Below are 23,400 nucleotides of genomic sequence, written 5' to 3' on the forward strand. Positions count from 1 at the left end.
GGCCACAGAGATAGAACTAGGAAATGGGACTGAGATAATGGGAACTGCAGATGCTGGAGAATTCCAAGATAATAAAATGTGAGGCTGGATGAACACAGCAGGCTCTCTGATGAAGGGTCTAGGCCCGAAACGTCAGCTTTTGTGCTCCTGAGATGCTGCTTGGCCTGCTGTGTTCATCCAGCCTCACATTTTATTATCTACGAAATGGGACTGACTGGATTGCTTCATGTAGACTCAACGGTTCAAATAGCTTGCTTCTGTGCTGAATTGACTCTGTGAATTGTACAGTGTAAATCTAATAAACCAAAAACCTTCATCCCGCTAAAATGGGTTAACACATTCAATACAAGAAAGGTTTTGTTTGAAGCATAAATCTTGCTTTCCATTTCAGTTGATAACAGACCTCTTGTGTCTTTCAAGCATCTCCACTTCCATTTCACTAAATAAACAATTTTCTTCAAATTGAGGAATTTAAGCCAAGAAATGATGTTGTGTGAATGTATGAATATTTAATATACACCAATACACTGACTCAGCCTGGAAATTTCTACAGATCTTCTCTGGCTCCACTGCACTTCTAGTGAAGTTATCCTTGCAGAACAGAAGCAGATCCAAGAAATTTCATCCTTCTTCTATTTTTAGCAACAAAATAATTTCATATGCATATTTGGTATTACTGAGCATCTCAATTTTAGAGCAGGTGGCACAGTAGCTTAGTGGTTAGCACTGCTGCCTCACAGCGCCAGTGACCTCAGTTTGATTCCAGTCTCGGACATCTGTCTGTGTGGACTTTGCACATTCTCTCTGTGACTGTATGTGTTTCCTCCAGGTGCTGTGGTTTCCTCCCACAGTCCAAAGATGTGCAAGTTAGGTAACTGGCTGTGCTATATTTGGGGTTATAGGGTGGGGGGCTAGGTCTGGGTGGGATGCTCTTTGGAGAGTCAGTGCAGACTCAATTGGCTGAATGGTCTGTCTCTGCACTGCAGGAATTCTATGATTCTCTAATTAAAATGTCAGATCATCGTTTCATTTAAATTTTGATGGTAAAGCCTCAGAGTGATCTTATGCAGTGAGCTTGATTATATCAGTGTCATTCTCAAAAAAGAAACATGATGTAGTTAGAGATAGAGCGTGAGCATTTGGTGAAAGTGATGTGTGACTCAATTGTAATATCTTCCCCAGTTCAATATCCAGCAGATACTCAGTCTTGGCTCAAATTTCAAAAAATGTGAAGGAAATAAGTCTTTCAGTCCTTTCAGGTGGGCCTGCCATTCTGTAAGATCACAGTTCATGTTCTGTCTCAGTTCCTCTTTCCCTGATCGACAAGCCCTCAGAGCTCGAGAATTCATTTATAAAGGGCAGCCAAAAGGCTGAGGTCCCAGAAAACATCCTAAACATTAAGAAGCCAGCAAGAGCAAACTACTTCAGGAGAAGAAAGTGTATCATTACTCCAAAAAGCCCTTGACATTTTCTTTTAAAATGATAAATTTGAACTTTTCTGTCTCTTCACATTTGTTAGGATGATAACACTGATCTTTCACTGCACAGGACATCACCAACAATTCCATTCTGAGCATGGTAAAAATGTAAAATAAACCTCCTCCACATTGCAGGTTCCTCAACAGGGATTGGGACCTCCAGCTTGAACAGAATGAGTTATGGTGCTACGTGATCAAATGATCACTGCTCAGCCCTTTACTGTCCTCACATGGTAACTCACCATCTCAGCTCCTCTATGCTGGTTCAGCTGCTTCTCCTGATTTGTAAGATCATTTTATAGAATTAATATTGAAGCATACGATATGAATGATATCTTGTAATGACAGCATGTTCTTTATCAAACACTGACATCTCTACAATAATTTTCACTGCTTTTGCATTTCCAGGCCTGATCCAAAAATCACAGTAAATGTTGTTTTTCTCAACTTTAAGGAATTGTGATAAGCCAATCGTTTCAGCCAGGCCCAGAACTTTTGAAAGGACACATTAAGTATTGCAAGTCCGTGTCACAGATTTGATGTGCTTCATTCCCTGCGTGATCGCCTTGCTTGAGGCTTATTAATAATGTTATATGCACAAACATGCATGGTTTTAAAGTTAAAACAATATATCCTTTCTATTACGCCTCAGCAGTAATCTACAATTTAATGACGCCATACAAATTCTACAATGTAATAAATCTATCCTTATTATGTGTCACCAGGGATAATTATTTATAATTATTTTTCACTCAATTTTTAATTTCCATTATGTCTTCCTTAAACCTTGGCATGACTTTCCCCATTCCACAGCCCAGGAATTTGTACGAGTTCTGCATCAACCTATAAATTCTCACCAATTTTCATAATGTAGTTTTGGGTGCTGAATCAGTAATGTCCGCTTTTGTTCTGAGTCTGAGAAAAGAAATGCTTATTTTTTTTAAAATAAGGTCTGAAGATGCATACACACTGCAAATGACCTTGGGGGTTTCAGTGATTGATCATTAACAGATATCATTCATTGAATATACTTTAAAATTATGTTTGCAACAACCATTTCATATTTCAGCCAAACTTTAAAATATTTGTGTGGAGCTGGATGGACACAACGGGCCAAGCAGCATCTTAGGAGCACAAAAGTTGACGTTTCGGCCCAAGACCCTTCATCAGAAACATCAAATTTTGTGCTCCTCAGATGCTGCTTGGCCTGCTGTGTTCATCCAGCTCCACACTTTGTTATCTTGGATTCTCCAGCATCTGCAGTTCCTATTATCTTTAAAATTCTTGTGCTTGGTGATGTTACTTCAATCATTGAATTTAGTGGTACACATCTAACTGCATTATTGACAATCATACAAATGAATTATGTATATAAAATGAGAGAGCAAATAGTCATCATAGAAACTTAAGTTACTTTACTTTTAAAGCTATCAATGAGATTCAATAGTTTGGAGTTTGGAAACTGGGTAGCCAATTGTTGATCCCAGCTTGTTCGATTCTTCCTTGAGGTCTCAGCAGTGTGTAACGAAAGCTAACTCACTTTCTCAGAATTGACCGTGACTTCTTAGAGTGGTTTTTCTCCCCCTGATTATGGTGCTAAAACCAAAATGAATCTTCATGGCACCGTCCTCACCCACAATCTGGTAAAGACAGGGCTTGAATTATCAGGGAAGACCATTTTTTTAAAGAGACTTTTTTTTCCATACGCTTTGTGTATTCAGCTCTTATCCCACTTGGGCATAGGCAAAAAAAATGACCTGATGTGATTTGCACATTAACTGCTCTTCTTTCGCTGTGGAAACACATCTGGCCCTTTGCCAGGGATTGTTGTTTGGAGAATCACTGGTTGAAAATTATTTGGCATTACAGCATGTCTGGTATATGGACCTTTGTACGTTTACATTGTCCCAGCATAAAGAGCATATCAAGTGTAACAACTACACCAACATTGAATCATAGGGCATCTTTAATGCAGTAACACGGTTCAGTAATATTTCATAGGAGAGTTATCATACAAACTTTGACACTGAACAATAAAACAAAATTTGAATCAGGAGGAAGGCTATAAAGAACATTCTCAAGGAGAGACAAAAAAAAGTGAGGAGGTTTATTGGATGGCGTTACAAGGTCCATGAACTGCTAATTTGGTGGGTTTCTTAATGATCCGTCACTGGCATCTCTGTAGCTCTGTAGCAGTGTGCGTGCATGTCCAGACTGGATTTAAGAAAGCCATTTGAAATTTTGACAGGCTTTTTCCTTCGACTCAGAACAAATTTACACTTTACTGAGAAACGACCCAACACAGAATGTGAAAATGCTCATGAAATGTGATGAGAACTTAAAGTTTGTTGCAGATCTCATGAATACCTTTCTGGGCTGTGGAACAGGGTTGGTCATCAGCAAATCCAATGAGGTTATAATGGATGTTAAAAATTTAAGTGGAAAATGTTGATTTATGTTTAGTTTTTTTTTAAAAATGTGTTCCAATCTGGAAATAATCAACTACAATGCTGTCATCTTAAACAAGATAACAGATAGTTTATTACACAGCTATTGCTGCAACTTACAATCAAAATACAGTTATTAGTCAAAATGCAGATACAAAGATTAAAAGAAGGTATGGAAAATATTTAGATGTACATGAACTGGAGTAGACCATTTAGCCCTTCAAGCTTGATCTGGCATGCAATAAGATCATAGCTGATCAGATTATATAAAGATGAATGTAAGATTAGTTTATTCTCAACGCAGTCCTGTTATTGCTTGAAAGTTTTCTTTCAAAAGTAAAGGGATTGAAAAATGAATTCACAATTTAACAGCTGCAATGGATTCTGCAGTTGGAGGTTTTTCCCATGGTTGGACTGAGCAGAATACATCTAAAAGGTTTTAAGGCTTCTTTATATTCCTTTTCTGCCATGGAAATTTGTTTTCCTTTGGTAATCCTTCACCTGGGAAGCCTTTCTCGACCTCTCTGCTGAGAATCTTGTATCTCTCCCTGATTTCTTCTTAGCATTCTGTTAAAGTGGCATCTCTCAGCCTGTTTATACAGATTAAAATTTAATATGGCTGTTACTTTAACATTGATGAATCATTGTTCCATAAGGGAAGGCCAATTATGCCGAAATTCCCTGTAGGTGTCTTCCAGTTCTCTGCCCCTCTCAGAAATTTTAAATTCACACACCTTCGGAAGGCCCTTTGTGTTAACCAAGGGTTGCTCAAATTCTAAATATCTCAGTTTATGACTGATGTTGAGATAACAAATCAGTTTGTCTTCTTTTTAGCTGACAGTGAATGAACAAGAGTTGTCATGTGACTTATAGAAGCCATCCAGATAGATGCTGTTTCTGTTATAAAATCAGCCATATTTACAAAACTTATAATTATATAGTCATGACACAGACCATTCAACTAACATGGACTGCACTGATAATAGATTGATTTTACCTTCATCTTTATATAATCTGATCAGCTATGATCTTATTGAATGCCCGATTAAGTTTGATGCTAAATGGTCTACTCCAGCTCATGTACATGCACATATTTTTCCACACCTACTTTTAATCTTTGCATCTGTATTTTAACTAATAAAGGCATTTTGTTTGTAAGTTGGTGTTAATGGTCCTTCTCACATCCTTCTACGTTTAAATTCATTAAAGTATTCTTCTATTCTTTAATTTCTCCCTCATGCATTTGTGCAGCTCTCCTTAAAGTTGCTAATGCTAGTCACCGCAACTACGCCATGTGACTGACAGCTCAACATTTTAAGTCATCATCTATGTTTCTCCTGAATTCTCTACTGGATTTTTTAGTGACCATCTTATATTTTAGGGAACTTGATGTTGATGTTCCTTAAAGTTCTGTGTTTGTTTTGTTGATGGTTTTATTAATCTATGTTGCTGTTTTTAATCATTTGTGTTGCTGCTCCCCAGCCTGCCACACTCCTTTCTGCTTGTATTCCTCATTTAGGCACTAATGTTACCAAGAGTGAGTGGCCTGAATTGTCTCACACATCTATTTTGAAATTCATTTGCCAATTGTATGCCCATTTTTCAAGCTCATTAATGTCTGCACTTTGCTGGTACCCACCTCTTCATTAACCTCTTCATGATGTGGTCCATGCATTTAAAATTGCACTCAAAATTGTCCCCTCGTACGGAACGTTTAGATTAATGGCAGACCACCTCTCAACTTTCACCACCTGAGTAAATACCTGAAATCCTAACTATTTTCTGTTTTGTAGTCAGTTTTCCATCCTTTCTGCCACAGGTTCCACTGGCACAGCACGTCGCACCTTATCTAAGGCCTTTTAGGAAACCATATATATTACTTCATTAATCTCCTACAAGGCCTTTATCTACTCTTAATGTTACTTCTTCAAAAAAATTCAATAAGTTTAATCAACAATGACCTTCCCTTTATAAATCTGTGCTGACTACTCTCTATTATATTTTCAGTTTCTAGATGTTTTTCTATTAAATCTCTGAATAAGGATTCCACTATCTTGCCTCCCACCAACATTAAGCCAGGTTGTCCCAAGCTCTTCTACCTGATCTATTTCCCTTTTTAAATTTAGCAATAATATTATCACTTCACCAGTCCTCTGGCATTGTTCCATGTTCTAATGAATTTTTATGTATCTGTAACAGTACCTCTGCCAACTACTTACTAATTTATTTGAATATGAATGGATGCAATCATCTTTGCTTTATCCTCTCTAAATCAGATCACTTTATCAATTATTTAACCCATTTCAATCTAAACTATCTTTATCTTTTTTCATCTTTTCTTCTAATGTCATTTCTACTATGTTAGTCTCTCAGGGATTTACCAAAGCAAATAATTATTTATTACTTCTGTTACTCCATGGGAGTTTACTTACCATGTGTATGTAGAATACTCTACTGGTCCTTTTTGTATTACTTGATAATTTATTTTGCCTTTCTAATTTTTTACATTTCTTTGATAATCCTTTTCTTATCCATGATTGATGTAAAGGATTTAGAAAGGGTGCTGGGTAGATTTAGAAAGATGTTACAAGAGGCGAGGGTCACCATTTTTGAAATTCAGACCATTTGTCTTGGAACAGTAAAGGTTAAAGGTTAAGAAGACTCCTAGCAAAGGCTTGCAAGGTAATGAAAAGTCTTGATAGAGTAAATGGAGAAAACTTATTCCATCCATTGACAAGGTCAATAAGAAATAATCATAGATCTAACATCATAAAAGACTTCGCTGGAGGTGAGGAGAAACTTCTTTGATTCAGAGTTTCAGGTTGAGGAATTTTAGGAATCTATCATTAATTGTTAGTCTGTCTGGGCAATGCTGTTGAAGGCAAGGATACCAGTCTGAACAGAACTGTTGTTTCAGGACACAACATCCCCTCAGGTATCGATATCCCACTGGCAGGGAATAACGAGATCACAAATGTCCCCTAACCATGCCTTAATACAGTTGGTGTTGGCAGTCAGCCAGGAGTGGGCAGACCTTTTTTAAAGGCCAAAATAAATGCAAGCCAGAAGAAATGGGCATCTCATTTTGCAGAGGGTACCCTGCATGGATTGGGGCATCCCCGAGCAGCCTGCCCAACAGAATTTAACTTTCTGCTCCTGGGATGCCTTAAAATCCTTGAGTTTAATTTATTGTTGTCACACGAACCAAGATACAATGAAAAGTGTTGTTTTGCCTGCTATACAGGCATTACCATGCAAAGTGCATCAGAGTAGCAGAAGAAAGTTCAGAATGTAGTGCTCCAGCCACAGGGAAGGTGCAGAGGGAGAGAGAGAGATCAGAATTAACATTCCAGAACTCCATTCAAAAGTCAGAATTCTCAGATCAATAGTGACCTTCCTTGATCAGATCTCTTTTGGAAATGCCCACAACTATGATATGGCAGAATGATGGAGATGCCAGCCAATCTGATGAGCTGGCAACTGCCAAAGGCACAGATTTCTCTCAAGTGGGTGTCAGAAGTCCCACCGCCAGCCAACACTTGGCCGGTTTGCAGCGTGTTATGGCTGTGGGTGGGATTGCAACCACAGAGTCAACTTCCAGCTTATTTTCTTTCAAGGGAGTGAAAAATCTACCACACAAACCCAGCCCCCAACCACACAGATCCTGTAGAATCCAGAACAACTTAAATCTTGATTCTCCTCGCCTCTTCCACAACCATTTCTTGCCATTTAAGCCTTCAGTCAGATCACATATTCAATTACATAACGTTTTCTTCCCCTACTAAGTAATCTGTATTCTACCCCTTTGACATGTTTATCCCTTCTCAGCTTTACTTCAACCCATGAAGATTTTCTAATTTTCCATGTGGTTTTGGATATTTTCCAATAGCCATCATGTTCTCTATAATTAGGAGAGCTACCCACTCTTCTTCTAACATATTTGTCTTTCTGATTACATTGTCCCCAACTATATACCGATCCTTTTTTTTTATCCTGTCATGCTTCAGCTAATTCTACATGCACTTCCTCTCTCAAGTTTCTTCCCTCCAATTTTCCCCTTTATTTTGAATTCTGTGCACATTGCTGGACAGGCAGTTTAATTTATGTTTAATAGTTGTTCCTTTTACTTTATCATCAATAGTCATCTGTCACTTCTGTTTTGTAGTTGTATTTGCTCCCCTGACATTTATACTACCCTTCTTCCTTACTTCTATCTGACCTTCACTCTCCTGTTGCTTTCATTTTCAGACTTATTTTCAACAGATCTCTTTCCCCATATCAAAAATGTAAAGTCCTGTTGACGGCCCAATTTAGCATTTTGCTCTTGGGTTCACACGTGTGTGTCCCAGAGGTTACAGTGCTGTCCCTGCTCTGGTACCAATGCCTCCCATGAAATGAAGCCACTCCTTCCTATTTCCGATGACCATGCATTCACCCTTCTAAGCTGCAATTCTTATTTCTGTTGGCACACAACATGCATTGCTGTCCTTGAAGAAGATTATCTACAATGTCCTGCCATTTTAGTTTTCTTTTATTCACTCATGGAACGTGGGAATCACGAGAAAGGTCAGTGCTAATTGCTCATCCCTTGTTAATTCTCAACTTCTGATATTCCTTTAGCACGCTGTCTCTCTTTTCTTCCCTGTGTCATTGGTCCCAACATGGACCATAATAACTAGACCTTACTCCATTATTTCCAAGTTCATCCCCAGCTTCTCTGACACATCATTTATCTTTACAGTTGGTTGACACCACAACCCTCAGGACACTCAGCTGTGAATGCAGTGCAATCAGTGCACTGACAATCATATCCCAATGACTAGAAAAACAGACGTATAGAAAATAAGAACAGGAATAGACCACTCATCCTTCAAGTCTGCTCTGCTATTCATCCAACTCAACAGCCTGTTCCTACTGTTTCCCACATTCATTGATCCTTTTAGCCACAAGTGCTTTATCCAACTCCCTTCTTGTTTTAACCTTGATTGCTTTCTGTGGCAGGGAATTCCACAAGTTCACCACTCTCTGGGTGAAGAAATTTCTCCTTATTTCACTCCTAAATTGTTTACCCTGTATCCTTATCTGCGACCCCTGGTTCTAGATTCCCCTATCTTTGGGAACACCCTTTCTGAATCTATTCATCTAGTCCCGTTAGAATGTTATACGTTTCTATGAGATTTCCTCCCATTCTATAAACTTCACTTACTATAATCCCAACTGATTCAATTTCTTTTCATACATCAACCCTGTCATCCCAGGAATTGTTTAATAAACTTTCGGTAAACTCCCTCTATAAAAAAATACCTTTCCTCAGAGATGGAGATCAAAACTGCATACAATATTCCAGGTATGGTCTCACCAAATGTGTCAAAGCAGCAAGACATCCCCACTCTTGTACTCAAATCGTCTTGTTATGTTCGCCAAGAAAGCATTTGCTGTTCTTCATAACCTCACATCTATCCACATTATACTACATCTGTTGTGCATTTGCCCACTCACTCAGCTTGTCAAAAATCACACTGAAGCATCCTTCTCACAGCTCACCCTCGCAGCCAGCTTTGTGTCATCTACAAATTTGGAGACATTACATTTAGATCCCTCATCTAAATGAGTAGCATATATTGTGAATAGATGGAGTCCTAGCCCTGATTCATAAGGTATCCCATTAGTCACGGATTGTCATTCAGAAAAATACTTGTTTATTGCCATGGGATAGCGGGAACTGCTGATGCTGGAGAATCTGAGATGACAGGGTGTAGAGCTGGATGAACACAGCAGGCCAAGCAGCATCAGAGGAGCAGGAAAGCTGACGTTTCAGGTCTGGACCCTTCTTCAGAAAACCTTTCTGGACCCTTTCTGAAGAAGGGTCCAGACCTAAAATGTCAGCTTTCCTGCTCCTCTGATGCTGCTTGGTCTGTTGCGTTCGTCCAGCTCTACACTTTGTTATACTTTGTTTCCTGTCTGCCTATCAGTTTTCTAATATATCAATGCATGACCCCCAATTGCATGTGCTTTAATTTTACATGTTATTGTTTTACGTGAGACTTTGTCAAACACCTTCTGAAAGTCCACTGGCTCACCCTCAACAGCTCTACAATTGATTGATTGATTGTTTGATTTATTGTTATCACATGTACTGAGATACCATGTAAAGTGTTGTTTTGTGTGCTATACAGGCAGACTGGACCATACAAAGGGCATCAAGGTAGCAGAGCAGAGTGCAGAATACAGTGTTAAGTTGCATGGAAGGTGCAGATACAGAGAGAGAGAGATCAGAATGAATATCTGAGAGGTCCATTCAAATATCTGATAACAGCATCAAAGAAGCTGTTCTTGAATCCATTCGTACATGCATTCAAAATATCATACTTTCTGTCTGATGGAAGAGGGTGGAAGAGAGTATAATCAAGGTGGGAGGGGTCCTTAATAATGTTAGTTTGCTTTTCTGAAGCAGCAGGAATTACAGATGGAGTCAATGGATGCCACATCCATATGTAATGACAAATCATATCCTGAAGAATTCCAATAGGTTTGTCAAGTAGGATTTCCCTTTTGTAAATTTATGCTGACTGTGACTGATTCTACCACTGTTTTCTATGTGTTCAGTGATTGAATATTTTATAATAAACATTAGCAATTTCCCCAGTACCAAGGTCAGACTGGCTGGTCTATAATTCCTGGTTTTCGCTCTGGCTCCCTTTTAAATAGAAGGGTTACATTAGTTATCCCCCAATATGCAGGAACTATTCCAGAGTTTATAGGATCTTGGAAGATGACCAACACATTCACTAGTTCTAAGGCTACTTCCTTAAGTACTCTTTGATGCAGATTATATGACCCGAGGAATTTATCTGCCTTCAATCCCATCAATTTCCTCAACACCATTTTCCAAGTAATAGAGATTTCCTTCAGTTTGTCCTTCTCTCATTAAACCCTGTGTTCCCTAACATTTCTGGTATGTTATTTGTGCCCTCCTTTGTAAACACAGAACCAAAGAATGTGTTGAGTTGATCAGCAATTTTTATGTTTTTAATTATAAATTCTCCAGTTTGTCTTCACTAATATGTTATCTTCAAATATCTAAGACGTTCACAGTCAGTTATGTTTCTCGTGAGCTAACTCTGATAATCACTTTTTCCTTTCTTTATTAACCCTTTATCCTCCTTTGCTGAATTCTAAACTGCTCCCACCAAGAAGTAAGTTTCTTTTTCTGGCCAATTTATGTGCCTGTTCCCTTGGAGCTCTAATTTCTCTTGTAAGCCACGGATCGGCTATCTTTCCTATTTTACTCACACTACTGTTCATCCATGCACTCTGAGTGATTGCCATTGCCTTTCCATGTCAACGCTTTAAGTAATATCCCCAAAATCAATCATAGCCAACACACGCTTCATACCATCATAATTCCCTCTATTTAGATTCACTACCCTCTTTGCAGAATCAACTACACCACTTCCCATTTCATGAGGAATTCTACCAAATTATGATGTTTCTGCTCTGTTTTCCCTCTATTTCAAACTTCCTAAGGCTTCACAGTGGCACAGAGATGCTTTTTCACCCGAACGGCTGCATCCTTATACTTGGGGTTGTAAGCATGTTGCACAAATCGAACAGGAGGTGTAATCTACAGGACTTTTTTTCCTCTATGTTCTTTGGTTCACCATGCATTGCTTACCAACAGCCACACTCACTCCTTCCTACACTGTGTTTTCCACTAAGGAAGAAATTGTCAGTTTGGAGCCTAGGCACCTGCAGCTATGACTGCCATTGGTGCAGCAATTAAGATTGGGGTTATGAAATAGGTCAGATTAAAAGGAGCACAAAGATATCAGAGGACTGGAGAATAGGAAATGATAAGGAGAGGCAAGGGCATGGAAGAGTACACTTTCTAAATGACTGTCAGGCACACAATGTTTTTTATTTAGTTTCTGATTTGTTCTGTGCATCTTACTTAAGATAACATTGCTGCTTCAGATTCATCCAAAGTTAATCTTAAGTGTTTTATTTATCATGGGTTTTAATCCATTAGCTAATTGTTAAAGAGGAAGGGCTATGCAAGTGTTATCACCTCACCCTTAAGTCAGAAAATAATGGATTCCAACTGCACCCAAGATGTCAGCAAGGTATTGATGAAGTACTGTTGTGTATCAGTGCTGGGTGTTCAGAAAACAGAGGAGCTCTCACAGTGTGCCAGCCAACATCTATCCCCAAGGCAATATGATAAAGCATGGAATGGTTTGTAATTTATCTTTTTGATCAGAGTACAATCTTGCTGCACCCAATTTGCTGCCAGAATTGCTTATGTTACATCAGTGGTTAGATTTCAAACATAATTAATCGCTAGAAAATGCTTTGGGATTTTGAGGACATGAAAGATGCTATATATAAACTTCAGTTTTTCTTTAACCCACATTAGGTGAGAGATAACACACATAAAGCACGCTGCAAGCTTCCAAACAGGACCACACTTCGTAGTAGGTGGAATTTAGTGTCACACATAATAAATTTATATTCAAGACTCCCTTGATTTCTGCAATGCATCCAACCAAATTCTGCTGCATGAGAATGTGATTCTCCAGCAACTCTGACTGCAGTTGAGAAACATCTCACTATTGTTATGATTCCAGCTGATGGCAATACTGGACAAGTCTGATCTCAGAGTTAAACCTGGCTTGATAGGCCATGAGCTTAATTTTGGCTGATGGTGCCACAGTTGTTAGAGACTGTATTCACATGAGTCTGTCAATGTTCCTTGACATGGAGCAAAAGTTTTTGCACACAAGAAAGTAAAATAAACAATGTTCTCTCTCTTTCTCTCTCTCTCTCTCTCTCTCTCTCTCACACACACACTCACAAATATGCAAGGCAAATAAACTGCAAAAAAAAGTTTCAACATGTTCCCCAGCCATATCTGTTACAGATACGTAATGCTAGAGAAGTATCACATCTACCTCAACACATTCACTTCTAACTTTTTTTTAAATTACTTCATGAAATGTGGGCATCATTGGATGGCCAGCATTTACAGCACATTCCTATTTACCCAGAAGGCAGTTAAAAGTCAATCACATTGCTCGAGACACATATAGACCAGAGCAGGTAAGGATAGCAGATTGCCTTCCTGGAAGGACAGTCCTGAACCAGATGGGTTCTTAGTATAACTGATATTGGTTACACAGTTGCTAACAGGCTATCTTTTTATTCCAGGTTTTTATTAAGCATTAAGTCTCCACCTGCCAGTTCTCCGCCTTGGACAGAGTTCTGAGGGAGGGTTGCCTTGGACAGAGTTCTGAGGGAGGGTCACTGGACCCGAAATGTTAACTGATTTCTGTTTACAGATGCTGCCAGTACTTCTGAACTTTTCCAGCAACTTCTGTTTTTGTTTCTGATTTATAGCATCCACAGTTTTGTCAGTTTATTTTTAGACTTACTTTCCAGTTCTGCTCGCCTGAACTCCCCCTCAGTTCAGCTGACCTGAACCTCTTTGCAGTTCGGATAACTTGAAAATGTCTTTACAAATTCTCACTGCTCAGAGGTTTGACAAACTAAAACCCTTCTACTAGAAGGAAACTGTTCTCCAAAATCAAATCCTAATTCTTCTGAGTTGCAGTCATAACTAAACTAGTGGTACATGGTCTGTTTTCACAGTCTGCTGTTAACTCAGAATTATAAACATGTCATCAAATAACAGCACATGAGTCCTGCTAGGTACTTAACTCAATCACCTGCTTCCTTGCAAATTAGATATTTAGGTGACTGTTCCAAATGATTATCAGTCCTCTCAAAAAAAAAGTTACTTCCATAAAACTGAATGCAAACTCCATCAGCTTCTTCTTTAAAAGTCCAAATGTTAACAATACATATTAGATATTATTATCACACAGTTTTGTTTAACAACTCTTTCAGTTATTTTGTGCACAGGTAGCTCAATAAATTTCTGCCATTAAATAGACAGTGTCTAAATTGACTGCTGTCCTAATCAGGGGACAAATAAAATGAACGATCGCAACAATAAATTAAGTTTATATAATGCCGATAACACAATGACATACAATAGAGAGAAGTATTGAGAGATGGTAGCGTAGGGCATGATTGGACATTGCAGAACATTGTCATGATAAGCACAATCCAGAATCCAATAGAAGCATTTAGAAAAGTGTTATAACGTAATACATCGGGCATTGCAATCCACATTATAACCCAGAGCACCAGCGGTGAATTGTAACGCTCATCCATGTCAATTTATCATTGTAATTAAGCAAATTCTGATTGGATGGAATCCTTCAACTCTGTCCTTCTTTGGAGCGTGTCTGGTGTCATCCTGGGCTCTGTGAACAGAGCAGAACTGGACCCACAGTGTCACTTCCAACCAGCAAACTCTTCCTGGTGTATCTTCGCATTAGTCAGCTAGAAGGTGCTCTGAAATCCCTCCATGCCTCTATGAACAGTGCTACTGCAGTCCACAGCACTGGTGCTAATCGTCTACTCTAAATAGACCCCATTCAAAGATGTACTTTCAAACATATTGAAATGACTGGTATGCCAAAATGATTAATGCCAATGCAAGCTGATATTAAAAATATCAATACAATCACAAGGCAACAAAAACAACTAAAAAAGTTGCCATTAGGGGAAAGAAGTAAAATCAACAGATTCTCCTGAAAAAGACTCAGATGCTTGCCAGTACAAGCAGACTGGTTGTCACGCGAAGCAACATTGCTCTTGATAGCAATCCCTCCTATTCCTATTGCTGCTGTCCAGCACTGTTCGCCTCATTAAAACAAAATTAAATGAAATGGTTCAATTGCTGAAATATGGACATATGTGAGTATGTGTACAGATGGTTTCAATTTTTTTTAATGCAATCTTGAGAACGCGCACTACACATAATGGTGGAGACGTGGCTTGCAGACAGGAGAAAGAATTGGCACAGAGAAGACAGACTTCATTTAATGGAGCTGTCACACAGTATAAATGTGGCTGGGCAGCAGCCGTTTATCTAACTGAGTCTGGAACGCACCATAAATGTGTATCACTTACACCACGTTCTAGGGCATGAGGAATGGAGTTGTTGCAACTTTACAGTCTGCAAAATGCCCTAAACCGCAGAACTATAGAAGAAGCTCTGCAGTAGGGCACAGAAAATGCTCTCAATCATTGAGATAGATGAGAGGCTGGTGAGATTATCTTAAGTGGGAAATGCTGGCGCAGACAATTAGTGGGAACACTAGGTTTCCTGAAGCCATGCCATGAGCACAAATGCACTGAGAGGTGGAGAGCTGATTAGCATCTGCAGCTTCTATAATGCAGGAGCTGTGAGTATCATCTTGCAAACTAAATACAAGTGGGACAAGAGAAATCAGTACCTGAGTGATGGCATAAAATGAAACTGTCAGACAAATTTTAATTCAGAGAATAATTGATCTGTTTCTCCAAACTGACAATCATAGCATCAGGGCAATTAAAGCATTGAGAAAGGTCATTTAATTCTGTGCACCTTGCCAGTTCTACTTATTAAGTTGAAATAACTGTGCCAGATTTGCCCTGAGAATTTTTTTGCTTCTCAGTCATTGAACTACATTTTATGTGGCGTTAGGAGCTGGGGCTGGGGACAAGCTCACGTGGGTTTGCCTACTCCACAGCCATCCATTGGCTGTAGAGCCTTCAGTCAGTCCAGGGTGACACTTTGACCTTTCCTTTCTGGAAGGGAAGGTTTATCCTCAAGAATTGTCTGGCAGCTCTCTCTAATCTCAGCAGTGCTTCTGGATTGCTGGAATGTCATGCAGACTTGGAGAAGACAGGGACACCAGTGGAGCTTGAACTTCCAGTTAAGTCTAGAGTTTGGCCAGGGCTAGTGTACTGGCCGGCAGCTCTCGAAGCTGTGATGTGATCAGAAATCTTGCCTCAGGCCAATTAAAGGTACTGTGGCAGTTGAATAGCTAAGGGGCAAGCAGATCACAACAAGAGACCAACAGAGTAATGGGGATTGGAAACACTGAGGGTGGATGTTATACCTTGGTGAACACTTTAACCGCAAAGTGGGAAACATCCAGGTGGTGAAGGGAGAAGGCCCCTAAGTGGCCGCTAATTAGCTACCTAACGGCCTCAACTGGCCCAGGGAAGAGCAGGAAGCCTGACATTGCCCCACCACCCTGCCACCATGGATAAAAAACCCACAATAGTGGGTGGGGTGGCATGCAGTGGACACTATGCCAGTACCATCACACTCAATGTTTTGTACCTCCCACTCTACATACAAACCACCTCCCAGGGGATCAGGGCAGGGTTGGGGTGTGTGCTGTGTCAGTTAATGAATAGAAAGTAAGGTGCAGATATCTAGAAAATGCATGTCCACCCTATTCTGCTACTCATTCCCTTGGTTTCCACTCACTATATTCCCTTTAGGAGAGGGCCAATTTTCCCCCATTTATCCCTCCTGAGCTGTCATTGCCTAATAAAGAGTGGAGAAAGGCAACAGTGGACTACATTGTGTTTGGTGAACAAATGACCTCCCACTTTCTGGCCAGCAGTGACTTCTGTCACTTTCTACCTGGGCCAGCAGCAGGCTGATGGGATTGACTCTCTGGCAGCTTCACTCATAGGTTGGTTTTAACTCCAATTTTATTCAGTCTCCTGAGCTTCCAAAAATCTTTTTCTCCCATTCTCGATGACTGTGCAAGGACAGAGGTTGGGAATCCTGCAGCAAGTAACTCACTTCCTAACTGTCCACCACCAACAAGGCACAAGTCAGGAGTGTAATGGAAAACTCCCCATAGATGAGTGCAGCTCCAACAACATTCCAGAAACTTGACGCCATCCAGGATAAAGCAACAGGCATGATTAGCACCACATCCTCAAAACATTCAGTCCCTCCATCACTGACACTCATTAGCAGCAGTGTGTGCTATCCACAAGATTCACTGCAGAAATTCACCAAAGATCCTCACATAACACCTTCCAACCCCCTACCACTTCCAGCTCACAGCATAAGAGAAGCAGATACAGGGGAACACCACCACCTGAAAGTTCCCCTCCAAGATACTAACCATCCTGAATATAATGCCATCCTTCCAGTGGCGCTGCGTCAAAATCCTGGAACTTCCTCCCTAACAGCACTTGTGGGTCTGCCAACAGTACATGGAATGCATCAGTTCAAAAAGGCAGCTCACCATCACCACCTTCTCAAAGGCAACTAAGGCTGGGCAACAAATGCTTGTGCAGCCAGTGACGTTCAATGTCCCAGGAGTGAATAAAAAGGAAGCCACCTGGTTCAAAGCTACAAGGCTCTCTCTTCTTAAAAACTCACCACTTTGACCAAACTTCTTGGCATTCTTCCAAATATGTCCTTTGATTCTATGCCAAGCTTTGTCTGATCATTCTTCTATGAAGTGCCCTGGGACAGATTTCTCCAATGAAGGTACTTTATCAGAACAAATTACCCCTATTGAGTGATTACTAAACTAAAGTGTGTGCTTATTAGCATTAAATGGAGCTGGCAGTGCTATGTTGAGATGCCACCTGCTTGCTGGCAAACATCTGTCAGAGCTCAGACTTGAACGATGGCCACTTAGGTGAGATATCAGGGGTTGGCAACATCCCACATCACTCAACAAGAATTCAATGCCTTTAACTACACACAATGATATCAATTTAATATTGTATCATTTGCTATTGAAGAAAGTGATGCAATCTGGAGTGGTCCTATTAAAAGAAATTGTCTAGCCTTTTTCAACATGTTAACTTCAACACATTTTAATTTGAAGCAGGAGGACACAAATCTGTACTTTTCTCTTGCTGTTTTAAGCTGTGCCATGTGAAAATAGGTTGCTTACAATTACCAGTGATACATAAAAATGCTAAAGAGGAACCACAAGCAGTGTCTCTGCTATATCCTCCAGATTCCTTGAAACCATCTCCGTAAGAATTCAGGCTAAAGCTCTTGCAAAATTACCTCCAATGGATGGGACACTGTGCCTGGATGGCCAAGAAAGATATGTTCTACCAGGTCTTGTTTCTCTCAACTCTCAAGTGGATTATGTCTCAGAAAGGTCAAAAATCTCACTGTAGTCTCCTTAAAGCAAGGCAAAATTGACAGTCAAAACTGGAGAAGCTTACTACCATCGGTTCAAAATATTGACAACTTGGTCATCAAGCTGCAGCAGATTTCAAGTCAAAATACCTGAACGATGAGGTAGAGAACTAAAGGAAGCAAATCCCTCAACCTAGTACCTTGTAGGTTGCTTTGCCTGATGCCTGAAGATCTGTGTTTTGAGAATCAGCCTGATAGGTCCCATGAAAATTCATGGTGGACAACCTCAAACTGAGGGATAGCTTCTGCCAGTCATTAGATTACAAACAAGAATTTCTGCAGAGCTGTGATTTACTGTGGGTTCTCCAGAATGTTTCAGACTAGGGAAAGTTTTGCAAAAACCTCTTTACATTGCTTTCCATCAATCAGGAAAATTCATTAGAAAAGTCTTGCAGTCGATTTCTACACAAAATATCTTTCTAAAATCCAAAAACATTTTGTCGAGCAGGCTGTATTTTATCAACGTCAAACATGTTAAATGTATTCAAATGGTTGAAATAACAGACTTTTTTTTCAAACCTTTTGGAAGTTGTCTCTAATTGCTGGCTTATAACATTAATAAAATTAAGCTCCTGATTTTCTCTCTCTTAACAACGTCATTCCATGTTTATCTCCCTTACCATCACTTGATTTCTCAGAGTAATCTTGATCTGGCACGTCAATATCAGTGACGAACGAGAGATCCTCTGGTGTCGCAATCACCGAAGCTGTCAATCCGTCTTCACCATCAGAGGAATACTCCAACTCACATTCCGTCTCAAAATCGCAGTAGAAATCTGAAACAATATGATTAAGATGCACGGTGAACCATTTACACAAAGGAATAACAAGGCAAAATTGATATTGAGCATAAATATTTCAGGAGATTCACCCGATATTGGGTGAAACTTTGCCTGGTCACTTTTTGCTTTGGCTATATGAACACATTACAAGACGAGTTAGCAAAGTTGCAATTTCGATCCTGAAATGTATTTTTCAAATGAGGCTGGATTAAGAATATGTGATATTTTCCTACTATGTTTACCTTTGAAATAAGAGGATAATTCAAATGTTGGGTTCAAAACTGTTATAAGGATTAGAGAAAACATTAGTTAACATTCCGAATGTGAAATGAGTTCCAAGAGACCATGATAACTGTTGCCCTTCACCAGTTCTCAGCGGTGACAGGAGGAAGGTGAGTTTCACACTGAGGCCTCCAGATTTACAGCTATCACAATTTAGAAGATTACAATTGTCACTGTCCATGACTAAGCCTGATATGGAATAATCATACGTATGCAATTCCTATGTCAGAAGTTACACAACACCAGGTTAGAGCCAAACAGGTTTACTAGAAATCAAGCTTTCAGAGCGCTGCTCCTTCATCATGCTTTAATGAGTTAACTTTTCATGAGTTAATGCTTTGGGTCTAGTGACCTTTCTTCAGAACTGGAAGAAGGGTTATTGGACACGAAATATTAATTCTGCTCTCTCTCTCTCCACAGATGTTGCCAGACCTGTTCAGTTTCTCCAGCAATTTCAGTTTGTGTTTCGGGTTTCCAGCATTGAGCTCAAAATGCTCAGCTCCAAATTGCACATAACTGATCTCAAGCTCTGCCTAATTCTGCACAATTCCAGAATACGACTAGGTACAGGAGCAGATTCATGCCATTCGACCCGTTGATCATTGCTGATATGTTTCTCAACCCCAATTTTCCTGCCTTCTCCCCATAACCCGTGATCCCCTTACTAATCAAGAATATACCTTTCTCTGTTTCAAATACACTCAAAGACTTGGCTCCCACAGCCTTCTGTGGCAATGAGTCCCACAGATTAACCACCCTCTGACAGAAGAAATTCCTCCTCATCTCAGTTCTAAAGGGGCATCCTTTCACTCTGAGGGTGGGCCTTTGGGTCCTACTCTCTCCTACTAGAGGAAACAGCTTCTGCACAACCATTCTATTCAGGCCTCTCAGGATACTGTAAATTTCAAAGAGATTCTACCTCATCCTTCCAAACTCTATCGAATACAGACCCAGAGTCCTCAACTGCTCTCCATAAGACAAGCCCTTTGTCTCCAGGATCATTCTTGTAAACCATCTCAGGACCCTTCCAATACCAGCTCATCCTTCCTTAGATATGGGGCCCAAAACTGCACACAATATTCCAAATGCAGTCTGACTGGAGCCTGAAACAGCCTCAGCAGTATATCTCTGTCCTTGTATTCTAGCCCTCTTGAAATGAATGCTTCCAAATTACCAAGTGAACCTGCATGTCAACCTTAAGGAAATCCTGAATTAGAACTCTCAAGTCCCTTGGCGTTTCAGATTTCTGAAGCCTTTTTTCTGTTACGAAAACAGTCCATGACTGCATTCTTCCTACCAAAAGGCATAAACTCAACACTTCCCCACATTACACTCTATTAGCCACTTATTTGTCCACTCTCCTAGCCTGCCCAAGCCCTTCTGCAGCCTTGCTGTTTCAATACTGCCTTGCCCTCCAACTATCTTTTTCTCATCTGCAGACTTAGTAACAGTGCCCTCAGTTCCTTCATGCACATTGTTAATGTAGAATATGAATAGTTGTGGTCCCAACACAGACCCTGGCTGAGTTCCCCTCAGCAACAGCTGCCATCATGAAAATGGCCCCTTAATTCCTACTTTCTTTGTACTGCCAGTCAGCCAACACTCTGTCCATGCCAGTTCTTTGCCCCTAACACCATGGGTTCTTAATAAAAATCAAAAGAACTGCGGATGCTGTAAATCACGGAACAAAAACAAAGTTACTGGAAAAGCTCAGCAGGTCTGGCAGCATCTGTGAAGGAAAGGGCTCTGAGTTCTAAGAAAGGGTCACTGGACACGAAATATTAACTCTGTGTTTTCCTTTACAGATGCTGTCAGACCTGCTGAACTTTTCCAGCAACTTTGTTTTTGTACCATGGGCTCTTAATTCTTACCCAGCAGCCTTCTGATTGGCACCTTATCAGAGGCCTTCTGGAAATCCAAAAAGATCACAACCACTAGGTCTCCTATGTCTAACTTGCTTGTTACCTCCTCAAAGAATTCTAACAGATTTGTCAGACGTGACCCCACCCTTGCTGGCAAGATGTGGGGGTGTTGGTGTTGGACTGAGGTGGAAAATGTCAGAAGTCACATGACATCAGCTTATAGATCAACTGGTTTATTTGAAATCACAAGCTTCTGAAGCGCTGCTCCTTTGTCAGGTGATGAAGTGGCTTCACATGTTGAAGCAGCAGTGCTCTGAAAGCTTGTGATTTTAAATAAACCTGTTGGACTATAAGTTGGTGTTGTGTGATTTCTGACTTACCCCTTTACAAAGCTGCACTGACTCAGTCCTATTCTACTATGCACTTTCAAGTACTCCCGCCTACTCATTCTTAACAATGGACTCCATTTTTTTAATAAACTCTCACAGCTCATACATTTGATAAACTGAAACTCTTCTACTAGAAGGAAATTGTTCTCAACATCTCACCAAGGACTGACATCAGGCTACCCAGCCTACAGTATCCTGTCTTCTGCCTCCCTCCCTTCTTAAACAGAGGTGATAGAGGTGTTACTTGAGCCATTTTCCAGTCCTCTGGGATCCTCCCTGATTCCAGTGCTTATTGAAAAATTACCACCAATGCCTCCACAATCTCTCCGGCTATCTTCTTCAGAACCCTGGGCTGTGGTCCATCAGGCAACTCCAATGAACATTCTTCACTTTGCCAGTTTGTCATCTAATGTAACACCCAGCAGATCTTTGTGCTCAGACCACCGACATTACTTTGGACGACAAAGACCATTTGTGATGCCTACAAACTATGCATCCAAATTTAGTGCTACATATACTCGTGCTCAGAAACAGAGCCAAATGTTGATTTGATGGCTGAAGCAGTTCATTTGAAATGTTAATTCAAGTGGATTGACGGATATCAATGTAGACAGTTCTAATCTTTCTGAATGCCATGTCATTAGGAGAATCCAATAACATCATTCGGGGAAATTGCAGGCAATAAAAGACAATATTCAGACTTTGCTGTATTATTGCGTAACCTCCACTTAGTTTACTTGAAAAGAAATACCATTTATAACACATAGCTTGTGCTCCTCAGCTTTCAGGTCTGATTTTAACGTACAATAAGAGTCAGGAGACAAGGTGGATAACAATCCACTTCTAATACAGAAGCATCATCACTGATTGTCTGGATTGTCAGTGTATTGGTAACAGATCTTTTCTCTCAGCCCTATTCCACACAATCATACCTTCCAAGAGGATTCAGAACGAGAGTCTATAAAAAGAAGTTAACACCAAAAAATTGTGTGTGGGTCAAGATTGTTAATAAGTACAAAAGGATTAAGGATTGTTAATCAAATGTAAGAGACAACAACTACTGAAAAGGTCAATATCTTTAGTTTATTTTAGACAAAAAGGCAAGAGTAATTGGTATTGTTTCCACAACTAAGGGCACTAAGCAAAATAGGAGGCGCTTAAGATTTAAATTTACAAGAGTTAGGGTTTCACTAAAAATAGCAAGTAAATACTAGCAAAATCACACAGGCCCACTGCAACAATAATATTTGAATACTTCTCACGCAGTTACAAAGCCTCTTAACCAGTAAGCGTTTCCTTAGCCTGATCAATTGAGCTGTATTATTAAAGAGTGATTCAAGCAAAAGTACAAAAACAATTACACATCGATGACAGTGCCCTTTACAAAGAAGAAAGCATGTGTGAAAAGACAATACTTGCGCTTTGAAATGTTCTTACTCTTTAATATTTTAATATATATTGGACTATATTATGAATGGTTAGTACAGCTATGTGAGACAGAAAAAGCTCACAAAATAGGATGAAAAAATCAACATAAGGCAAGTAAATCACAGATTCTTAGCATACAATCCGACCCCACCACCCAAGACATTGTTTCCATCCCCACCCTTGTCTGCTTTCCAGAGAGACTACTCTCTCCGTGACTCCCGTGTCCACTCCACACTCCCCTCCAATCCCACCACACCCGGCACCTTCCCCTGCAACCGCAGGAAATGCTACACTTGTCCCCACACCTCCTCCCTCACCCCCATCCCAGGCCCCAAGATGACTTTCCATGTCAAGCAGCTGTTCACCTGCACATCTGCCAATGTGGTATACTGTATCCACTGTACCCGGTGTAGCTTCCTCTACATTGGGGAAAGCAGCCATTGGGGGCTGCTTTGCAGAACACCTCTGCTCGGTTCGCAATAAACAACTGCACCTCCCAGACGCAAACCATTTTAACTCCCCCTCCCATTCCTTTGACGACATGTCCATCCTGGGCCTCCTGCAGTGCTATAATGATGCCACCCAAAGGTTGCAGGAACAGCAACTCATAGTCCGCTTGGGAACCCTGCAGCCCAATGGTATC

The 23,400-nt window shown here is 40.2% G+C and overlaps 1 protein-coding gene across 2 annotated transcripts in view; it reads right to left on the bottom strand.

The window, feature by feature from the left end:
• The window catches only part of LOC125455175 (ALK tyrosine kinase receptor-like), a 977,528-nt gene that overhangs the window by 731,690 nt on the left and 222,438 nt on the right, over positions 1-23,400 (bottom strand). For both annotated transcript variants that reach the window (XM_048536890.2, XM_059648635.1), the window contains exon 3: positions 18,635-18,790. In XM_048536890.2, the coding sequence (XP_048392847.1) occupies positions 18,635-18,790 (156 nt within the window). The remainder of the gene's footprint in view (positions 1-18,634; positions 18,791-23,400) is intronic.

Source organism: Stegostoma tigrinum, chromosome 9 (assembly GCF_030684315.1).
Source record: "Stegostoma tigrinum isolate sSteTig4 chromosome 9, sSteTig4.hap1, whole genome shotgun sequence".
In the NCBI taxonomy this organism is placed as follows: domain Eukaryota; kingdom Metazoa; phylum Chordata; class Chondrichthyes; order Orectolobiformes; family Stegostomatidae; genus Stegostoma; species Stegostoma tigrinum.